The 11,167-nt window shown below is 46.7% G+C and overlaps 1 protein-coding gene across 1 annotated transcript in view; it reads left to right on the forward strand.

The window, feature by feature from the left end:
- LOC144763327 (uncharacterized) overlaps positions 1-11,167 on the forward strand; it is a 1,153,250-nt gene that overhangs the window by 553,468 nt on the left and 588,615 nt on the right. The window contains exon 49 of the mRNA XM_078648815.1: positions 10,006-10,047. Coding sequence (XP_078504941.1) covers positions 10,006-10,047 — 42 coding nt within the window. The remainder of the gene's footprint in view (positions 1-10,005; positions 10,048-11,167) is intronic.

Raw genomic sequence — 11,167 nt, forward strand, 5'->3', positions numbered from 1 at the left:
CACGCGTGGAGTTTTGTTTCCCCACACTAGCTTTAGTAATAAGGAACATAACTGTGTGAAAATTTTTTGGGTGAGGGGCACAGGTATATTATTGAACAAATATAAAAACCGTGGCAGTACTATCATTTTAATTATGGCGACGCGCCCAGCCATTGACAATGGGAGCCGATTCCACCGTTCAATCTGGCCCTCTAGGGCAGTCAGCGCAGTGCCGTAGTTTAGTCTGATGATGGATTCAGTATCTAAATGAACTTAGACTCCCAAGTATTTCACCGAGTCCCGGTTCCACGTGAGGGGGAATGGGCTGGACCATTCAGCTGTACTGGGTGTAAGTGGAAATATAACAGATTTATGCCAGTTTATACGTAGGCCCGAAAACTTGCCAAACCAGGTTATTTCCAAGATCAAAGGCTCTAGGTTGATCTGGGGCTGCCTGACATAGAGGATGGTAAAGCGAAATCAAGAGTGGGCCTGTGCGAAACTGGAGACCGCGGTGTAAGTGCCTCTCCTGAAAATGACGGACCAATGGGTCCGTCGCTAAAATGTACAATAGTGGCGACAGAGGACAACCCTGATGCGTGCCACGCGTCAGGCGGAACTGGTTAGTGATAGTACCGTTTAGGCGCAGCCTGGCCGTAGGAAGAGTATACAATAACTCCACTGTATTCACTAAGCACTCAGGTATTCCCATACGGCGCATCACGGACATAAGGAATGGCCACTCTAAAGAGTCAAACGCCTTCTCGGCATCTAGGAGAATCGCCGCTGCCGGGGTGGCAGGGTCAACACGGTGCAAAATGGAAAAAAGGGTGCGGAGATTGAGTGAGGTGGAGCGATGCGGTACAAAGCCAGATTGGACTGGGGATTCAATGGACTCCATTAGTAATGAAAGGCGGATGGCGATGACTTTCGCTAGGATCTTGTAGTCCAGGTTTAATAAAGATAGAGGACGATAAGATCTACACAGAGTGGCATCCTTTCCCGGCTTGGGTAAAAGCACAATGACCGCCTCCCTAAGAGTGGGTGGCAGAGAACCCGTTTCGAGGGCCTCGGCATACACCTCCACCAAGCGGGGAACCAACAGTTCTTAATAGGCCTTGTAAAAATCGGCCGAAAAGCCATCCAATCCAGGGGCCGAAGACCCTCTCATGGAGTCAATAGCCTTGATGATATTGTCAGGCGTTATAGGATCAGCCAGAAAGTCTTTCATCCAATTTTCCAGGTACACCATCGCTATCTCATTAAGGTAATTCCCTCGGTCAGTGGCGTCATCAGCTAACGTGGAAGTGTACAAAGATGTGTAATAAGACAAAAAGGTATCACAGATCTCAGGTGTGGTGCACAGAGTGTCTCCTGTCGGGCCTTTGAGTTCCGTGATGTAGGAAGATTTGTAAGGGGGGCGAAGTAGTTGTGCCAACAATTTGCCCGGTCGATCGCCTTCCCCGTATTGCCTAGCCATGTGTGACTTAACCAAAAATCTAAGTTCCCTGTCGGCCTCCTCTCTAAACTCCATCATCAATTGTAAGCGCTTTGTCTCCCTCTCCTCCGTATATTGTTGAAGTTGTTCTGCATCTAGCGCCGCTATGTCACACTCTATCCGGGACAGGGTCGCGCGAACATCGCGCAGCACTCCAGTATGTTTAGCAATGCATGCTCCCCTGATGGTTGCCTTAAATCCTTCCCATAGGACAGCCCAGGTGTCAACCGTACCCGTGTTGAGCTCAAAATATTCCTCAATGGCCCCCCTAATTTCTTCCATGAAGACTGGATCTGATAAAGCTTTCCTGTGGAAGCGCCACTGTCTTTCATAACCACCCGCCCTAGGAATCTTCAGTCTCAACACTATGGGAGAATGATCAGACAGGGTACGTGTGAGAGTAAGGAGGTCATCAACCCACCCAACCACTTCCGGGGAAATTAGCCAATAGTCAATCCTGGTACAGGTGTCATGGAACCCGGAGTAGTGTGAGTAAGCCCGTGAAGAGACATGCAAAGACGCCTTGATGTCTATGAGGGAAAAGTGGGAGCATATATCAAGGAGGACTGGGCATGAGTGGGGTTTAGTGTCTGGGGCAGATGATGTACTGTCTCTGGACGGATTAAGCAGCAGATTAAAATCGCCACCGATTAGCAACAAACCTGGGTCCGAGTTCAGCAGATGTACCTGCAACTCATTGAAAAAAGCAGGGGTGTCTGCGTTAGGGCCATAGACTCCAACGAGTGTGATCTTGTGGCTCAAGAGGGTCCCCGCAACAATGACATATCTGCCCTCTCTGTCAATGACTGTGTGAGTTAGCACAAAAGGTACCCGCTTATGTATACAAATAGCGACCCCCCTGGAATATCTGCTATAGTGGGAGAAGAAGCGGTGAGATCCCCAGCTTCTGGCAACTTGTGAAGCAGCATCCGATGATAAATGAGTTTCTTGCAGGAAGACTACGTCAATCTTATGCCTAGCAATGTAATTAAAAACGTGCTTACATTTCCTGGCGTTGTTTAGTCCCCTAACATTCCAGGACATCAACGAGAGAGGGGCCGAGCTGTAACCCTAACCTGGCCATGAGTACAGGGATAGGAAAGTTGACCTATGACATGAGCATCTCAGCACGATTATTGCAGTTGTCGAAATGTTGTGACACATTCTAAAAAAACAAAACCAAACAAAACCCCACTCCCACCCTCCACCCAACCTCTCACAAACCCCAAAGAGGAAAACCCAACCCAATGCGGCGGTGAAATGTAACATTATGTATGGAAAAAGTACATTGTAAACTAAGTACACCGCAGTAAATAAATCAACAAATACCCAGAAAATAAAGGAGTTCGCCATTGGGGGTAGCAACGCCACGACATCCGGGCTAACCAATACAAATTTCCATGTAACAACCAGACCAGGGGACCTTCAGACAGTTCCCAAATTGTCCATACCATAAGAGGAGAATCAAAAAAAAAGAAAAAACATGGGCAAGAATCAAAATGTTAGCCAGGGCCTGAGCTCGAGAACAGTTCCACGCTGTGCTGGGAATCTCCCTGTGCTGGGTCGGGTGCTCTGGAGTTAGCAGCAGCCTGAGTAACAAACCTCCTGGACCTCCGTCGGGGTATCAAAAATGCGGGCCTTGCCGGCGACTTCCAAGATAAAGCATACCATACTTAAGACCTAAATTGCGTAGAGCAGCCTTGACCCCAGTGTATTTTCGGCGCACCTCTTGAACCATAAGGGTGAAGTCTGGATAAAAGGACAGGGAATCGCCTTGCCATCGTATCTCCCCTTTCTCACGGGCCGCTCGGAGGGCAGCATCTCGGTCCCTGAAGTTCATGATCCTGGCTATGATGGGACGCGGCGGTTGACCCGGTTTTGGTCGGGGACCCAGGGACCGGTGTGCCCGCTCCACCACAAACCCTGGGGTAAATTGGCCCCTGCCGAACAGGTCTATAAGTAGGTTTTCCACAATTTTATGTCCATCCGACCAGTTTGGGTAGATTCCGCCATGCCTAAAATACAAACGTTATTGCGTCGTCCGCGTGCCTCTAAGTCCTCATTTTTTATAGCCACTTCCTTTAGGATCTTTTCAACTCGCTCAAGTCGCTTCAGTGCTTTGGCATCAGCGTCCTCAATATCGGAAACACGGGCTTCGACAACATCTAGCCGGCGATCATGTGCTTGCACCTTAGAGCCCATGTCGGCACGTTTTTGCTCCAGGGTGTCAAATCTGCTGTCGAGTGATTTGAATCCAGCCCTCATCTCGGACATCATGACCGTGTCCAAGGAGGTGGTGTTGTCCTGAGGGGGGGGGGACATCGCGTCTGATGAGGATCCAGTAACGGAGTCCGTAGCCAGCATGGAGGCCTTGTCAAAGCTGAGCTTTCGTTGATTAGGGTCTCTTTTCCCCATGCTGACTAGTGGGCAGCTTGGTGCGGAATAACAGACAGCAAGACAGGTGTAGGGTAGGCGTAGTGGCCGCGTGCAGGCGATCAAAAAGGGGAGTGCAGAGCGGGAGCGCAGCAACAGTCATGTTAGCTCTCCGAAGAAGAGGGGCCACGCAGAGATCAGGCAGCCAAAGGCAATGGAGTGGCGCCTATAAAATCAGGAGCCAAGCAGTTGCGAAGGCAGGCTACTCACTGGGAAAGACACCCCCGCTACTCCGAAGCTGGTTAAGAAAATGCACCGTATCCAGGCTCCAGAATGCTCAGGACCACAATGGCTGTTTTCTGCAGCAAAATGGCGGACCAGGACTGCCGTGTCGTCAGGTAAGGAGCAACCGGATCAGTCGTCACAGCGCCACGTTCATCAGGCAGCTACAGGGGGAAGACACCGAGGGAAGGCGGGGCCCCCTGGCCTCGCAGCAGCCCAAGCCCCCGAGACGCCCGCCACCACCCTCGCATCCCCCCGCGGCACCCGGGCCAGCCCGCGCAACCCCCGGAACCCGCCTGGAGCAGCCGCTACTCGAGTCCCCGGCTCCGTCCTACGCTCCAGGCCCTAAGGCCGCAGTGCGCCCCGGAGCCGCGGAACTAGCACGGCCCAACCCCCAAGCCGGGCCGGAAGAAGCGCGCCCAAGCCCCCGGCGCCCCAAGCGAACGCGGGGTGAAAGGCGACGCGCCCCCGGCGCAGAACTCACCGGATGGCCAGGCGCAGAAAGAGAGGACGCCGGTGGGGTGGCGCGCCGTCTCCTCCGCCGAACAGACCCTCACAGGGCACCCCCGAGCCCAAGACAGATGTTGGATGGCGGCGAATCGCCGCTGCTACAGGATGGAGGTGCTGAGCAGGATTAGGTCAGGCTTATGTCCGCAGGATGGTGTAGATTGGCCGCCCGGACGGCGGAGTTTCAGTCGGAAGCGGCCATCTTGGTCGCCTCCGTGGCCACGCCCCTTGCACGCTTGTTTTTTGACGATTGTTAATGCTTTTTTTGGGACGGTTGATGGCTTGGTTAAGCTGGGATTTGAAAAAGTCTGCTTTAACCTTTAGGATCATCCTATTGTATGAATTCCTCAGCACTCTGAGTTGATATAGGTGCTCAATGGAGGGTGCTGATTTCCATAGTCGCTCCGCTGATCTTAGCTTTCGCCGATCCGAATTCAGGTTCTGATTTAACCATGGTTTGGAGAGTTTGGAGGAAACTTTTTTTTCCAGGATGGGCGCTGCAGAGTCAATAATTTCAAGCATTGTGGAATTGTAAAAGACTGTAAGGTCATGGACGTCAGCTATGTCTGTCGAGGGGATCAGGGTGGAGTTGCATCGGTTTAACAGGTCGATGGCATTGATATTTTGTATATTCCTTTTCCATTGTTTTGTTTTTGTGGGTTGACCCCTTTTAGGAGTTACCTCAATATTGATGGAGAAGAGAATGCTATAATGGTCTGTCCAGTCACATGGGGTGATGGATTCTAATAATACTGTGTTCATTTTAGCTAAGATGAGGTCTAGTGTCTCTCCCTTGTTGTGGGTTAGACTGTCACATAGTTGGGACAAATCCTGATTGGCCAGAAAAGATTTAAGACAGCTTACACCATGATCGCTTGAGTTATTCCAATGGTGATGGAAGTCGCCCATGAAAATCTGTGGCACTTGTGAGTTGTCATTGGATGTAATACCCTCCATTAGCTCATCGATGAATGTCAAATTATCACCCAGGGGGTGGTAAATTATGTGAAGTTTGCAGCCGAGGCGCTTGTCATCAGAGATGTTGATACAGAGATATTCGCAAGAGGATAAAGAGATGGAGTCTGCTTGATTGACTGCGATTGTGTTTCGATAAACGCAGGCTAGCCCGCCACCAGGTTGTATGTTTCTGTCTAGGCAGATTAGGTCATGACTCGGAGGTACCAGTAGGTCCAAGATGAGAGAGGAGGAACTATTTAGCCATGTTTCGGTAAGGACGATAATGTCAAGATCATTCGTGAGGATGAAGTCGTAAATGTCAGGGGCATGTTTGCTAGCAGATCTGCAATTGATAAGTGAACACTTCAGCTTGCTAGTCCAATGGGGGGAGTGGTCTGCAATTGTAATAAAGCCCTAAGTGTAAGAGTAAATTTACACATGTAGATTTACTCAGGTGCAAATTTACCTTTGTGAATGCTTAGGCCTCACAGCGTCCCATACTATCAAGCCCATGCACAGTGTCCAACCTTCTAACATGTCCAGCCTTTCAGTATCATCAGAACTGCTCCATAAAATGTTGTCCATATATAAAGACTCCTGGATCATGACGCTCACAGAAAGTATATACTGATATAGGGTAAATGCACAGACTGCAATATCACAAAACCAATATGCACAGCCTTTGCTATCAAAAATGGTTTAATTAATTTTGAAGCCTCTCCTTATATATCCATATACACCACCATATACTGTATTTCACAAACCCCATATACACAGTTTGTTCGTATCATGAAACTAAATACAAAACATTGTCTATTAACGAAGCCTCTATGCGTTGTTTAGAATCTGCAAAGCCCATATACAAACCTTGCATATTATGAAGCTTATATAAACAGCCTTTCAATATAAAGACATATGCACAGTTTTCTATTTTATGAAATCTAAATACACTTTATTGCCTATATCAAAAACGCCCCTGTTCACATTATGCATTTCATGAAGCCTATGTAAAGCCTTTATTAATGAAGTCTGTGTGCACAGCCTTTGCATATCATAAAGCGTTTAAAGAAAACTTTGTGGATTGGGAAAGCTATATGCATGGCACATCGAGAAACCTTTTTATAAAAAATGTATGTATACTATATAACCTATGTATACCTTCCTTGCATAGCATGAAGACATTATGGCAGCCACCAATATCACTACATCCATAAGAAGGCCATATGCACAGCTTTCTAAATACACAATATTGCCTATATCTTGATACCCATATAAAGAGTCTTTATGTCATGGTGTCAGTATAAATAGCCTTACAGATCCTGAATTCTTTGTACAGTAGTCCTTGTTTATCATGATGGCCATATACACTACCTCTGCATATCAAAAAGCCTCTTAAAAAAGCCTTATTTATCATGAAGCCAATATGCACAACCTTGCATATTGTGAATTCCATACCAATAGTCCTTGTACGTCATTGTGCTCAGATACATAGCCTCATTTATTAATTTAGTCCATTTATATGTATGCACTATTTTTATAGTGTGAGCCTTGCTGAAAGACAGAGGACCACTGAACTGAGTCAAAGGCATAGATACTCTGAGGCTGAATGTAGGTAGTGGTACTAAGTTCTGAGAGGAGAGATATAGTGGCGTGGCCTCGCCATATAATGAGGCCCAAAAAAATGCTATTTTCATCATTTTATTATGCCAGAGTGCAACAATATTGGGGTAATTATATCAGTAAAACAAAAACAATAGAAAATACAATGGTAAGTATTGGGAGTTATGGATTAGAGTTACATGAAAGAAAAACTAAATGAAGGGAATAGTAAAGTAAAATGAAATGATGGCATTTGGCCAACTCCCTCTTTAATTTAGATAATGAAATTAATGACATTAAGTTATTAAAAAAGAAGGATATAATTAATTAGAAAAAATACATAAAAGGTAAACAATTAAGGAATGAGGTAAAGTAAGGCAAGGGGATTTGTCCACAGACAATAATTAAAAAACAAATAATACATTTTAAAAAGACGACATTTCTGTGACAAAACGTGAAAATAATCGCGATATTATTGAAACAAATAATAAAAATAAGTGGTCCGACATTAACCACTACGATAAAAATCACCGGATACTAATCTCAAAGTGATTAATGACCCCAAGATAAACACATGGAACCCTCAAAATTTATCTTTGGTCTTGTAATCATGTTCAATCCTTACCTTAGAACATTGTTACACATCTCACTAGTTTGTCCATTGGTCACCAACACCATCAGTACAAGCTAGAATTCTGGTAAAAGAGTCATTGGAGCTTACCTTGTTACAAAGAATGCAGATTCCATATCGCATGTTCTAGTGTATGATTTTCCATTTCTTGTATTTTTATATTCTTAATATCCTTATTGTTGCAAAGTATTTGGCGGCCCCTCTACTTCTTTACTACCAAACAAGTCAATAACATCACACCGCCAAACCCTAAACACATTGCAACATGTCTGTGAAGTGCTTAACATTTTTGGGAGATGTCTACTGTTGGTCAGACCTGTCAGAACCTTTTGTAGTGTTCAGGGCAAAATGTTATGCTGGGCCAGGGGCATAGGAAGGGGGGTGCCGTGGGTGCGGGCCGCCCCGGGTGTCATCACTGAGGGGGGTGACAAAATGGCAATAATATTGACATTTTGTCACCCCCCTCCGTGACACTTCACAAAATGGCAAAATATGTGTTTGGAAGGTGCGCCCGGGGCAAACAAAGACAATGCGTAATACGGCTCCAGGCCTGCTAATTACCTCTAAATTATTATGGAGTCCTATGTTTGCAATAAAGAAACACTGTGCAGTTATTGTCCAAAGCATCTTCCAAGTTTACCTGTAAACTTGAGCGCGTTTCTTACAAGCTAATGTTAAAAGCATAGACAAAGAACAATATTCTGCAACTCATGTACGGAGCACAGATTTGGCTTCCTCTGACCAGTGAAGCTATTGGTGAACTTGCGGGCCTACTTTTAATATGTTTCTTAGTGAAATATGCACAATTACAGCTTTAGTTCATTCATTGAGGTTGTGATAAATCTCTTAGAATGTTCTGTAGGGTAGGAGCCAGAGTCAGTATTGTTGTGTTGCATCTATTGGTTTGGAGAATGTATATTTGACCACACATCAAACTGTATGATTTGTTTTTTTTAATGTTGTATACCACGTTTTGTTTGGTTATTTGAATGTATGGTCATTTATGATTTGTTTATAGTTGAAAACCTTTATTGGCGAGAACGTATCAAAAAACTACCTTCCTTTACCACCGTGTTCATTGTAGATATATTGAAGAAAAGACATTGGTGGGCGGAGTGCTTGAATTAATCCTAGCCATTTATAATAACTCAGGGCAGCATTCCAGCCCATCGTTTTTTGGCCCTCTCCACACAGGTAGTAGCTATATGCAAAGCTGCCTTGATCCTGTTCCAATAGAAAAGGTCCAGCCTGATCACCCTCACTTGCTAGGCCTAAATAGGCCAAAACTGGTCTGGGGTTGTTTGTGTACCTAAATTGGTTTTTTTTTACATTTATTTAAAGAATTTATGAAGCGCTCTGTCACCAACTGGTATCCTGGCGCTAGCCTCTAAGCGATTAAGATCACAAGGGTACGGAGGAGATGAAACCCCCCAAAAAGAGAACAAAAGAGTCATAATTAGAGGGGACCTGGCCTGTTAGCTCGGGCTGGACTGTTCCTATTGGAGCCAGACTAAAACTGATTTGCATATGGTTGGTACCTGTCTAGAGCTCCATATTGTGGAGTGTGCCCGAGCGAACACCAGTGACTGAAATTATTATAACATTCCTCCCATCAGTTTTTTTTTTTATTCAACTGTAGATATTCGAAGTGCAATGGACATGCCCAAACCTTAGTCATGTGCTCACTGTGCCACAGCCCTCATGCTGTCCTTCACTGATGGGGCGTAAAGAGGCTGAAACCACATTGAGATTGCTGTGTCCCTCTGTTGGGATGACATGGACTGGCATTTCAGGCTAAACTTCTCCTATTGGAGCAGGACCAAAGCTCATTAGCATATGGCTGGTCTCCGTCTAGAATGGAATAGTGGGTGAAAAACAATGCTCTGGAATGTGGCATGGAGCTCATCACCAGTGGCTGATATTAAGTCAAGCTTTCTTGCCATCTCTTTGTTGTTTGTTGCAGTGTAGATATGTCACAACCTGTTACACCGCAGACACCACCTCTGCTCCTTTCCGTTGTGTTGTGAGCTCTATTTTGGACTCTGGGTGTTCTGAGTATATGAGCGAAAGTGTGCAGGGCAGAGAAGAACAAATAGCACAATTTTTTATAAAACTAATATCTATTTAATTACTGTATAGACATAACTCTGCGGTTAATGCTACTTTTCTGTTTCCTCAGCTCGGCCCATTAGATAACAGCATCATCCTGAAAGGATCCAAGGTATGATCCTGTCCAGATTGTACAAAGAATCCTGCATGTGCATGTACCTTTAAAAAAAGGTATCTCTTAAAAAAGAGGCCCCGCCCCTGGACAACTGCAGTGAGTGACCACCAGCATTCCTACCAAGAGGTCGTGGAAACAGGTTTAAGGGAACTCATCTCCTTGTTGCTCAGAGCGGGCCAGAACACATGAAAACAAAGGGAATTAATGTGTGTCCGTCGGTGCTAGGAAACCCAGGCGTTTCCACACATTTTCTCTCCCCAGCTTGGAGTTCTATAATGAGATGCTAAGTGTAGACAACTTCCAGTGGTAGGGATCTCCAAATTGAGCACAAAGAATGGAGTGCAGGGGTACAGCAAGGCACAGAGTCATAGGGGGCCATAAGGGCGGGGGCCCCGTGGGGGGTATTAGGATGTGCCTGCCACAGTGGCGGGTACATCCTGCATTTTTAGCATTGTGGCGGGCGGTGCTCTCAGCATCGCCCGCCACAATGCTAAAAATGCATTACAGTATTTGCATAAATAAAGCGGCAGGCACCGCGCGGTGCCTGCCGCTTTGTTTATGCAAATGAAAGGGGGTATCACAGGTACCCCCCCGTGTGCAACCCCCACCCCTCCTTCACTCTGGGGGCCCGCAGGGGGCCCCCAGAGTGAAGACCGCATGCCTTTCGGAAAGGCATGTCTGAAAGCCCATGCTAATATGGCTGGCGGTGCCTAATAGACACCGCCACCATATTAAACATTTTCCGCCATGGCTGCAAGGCGACCGGGGCGGAAAAGTGGCGGACGGTCTTTCCGTCCGCCGCGTTCCCCCCCGCCATTCTAATATGGCGGGAGGGGGGGGGAAATTCTGGAGAGGATGTCGGGCAGATTGCCCCCGCCAGGCCGGCGGTGGCTACCGCCAGCCTGGCGGGGGTAATCCGCCCGACATCATAATGGGCCCAAAAGAGTCAGCGTAGAGTTACACAGTAAGACATGGAGCTTGGTTATTCTCAGCAGAAGTGGCATCCACTGCCAGGCATGGGGCACAGGTACTCACTAAAAGCAGAGGGTCCCACAGGTGCATATGTAGTACAGGCAGCCTCCAGCAGGACGTAAGTGCACAGCTGGCTGTGGAATAT

This window comes from Lissotriton helveticus, chromosome 1_1 (assembly GCF_964261635.1).
Source record: "Lissotriton helveticus chromosome 1_1, aLisHel1.1, whole genome shotgun sequence".
NCBI classification, from domain to species: Eukaryota; Metazoa; Chordata; class Amphibia; order Caudata; family Salamandridae; genus Lissotriton; species Lissotriton helveticus.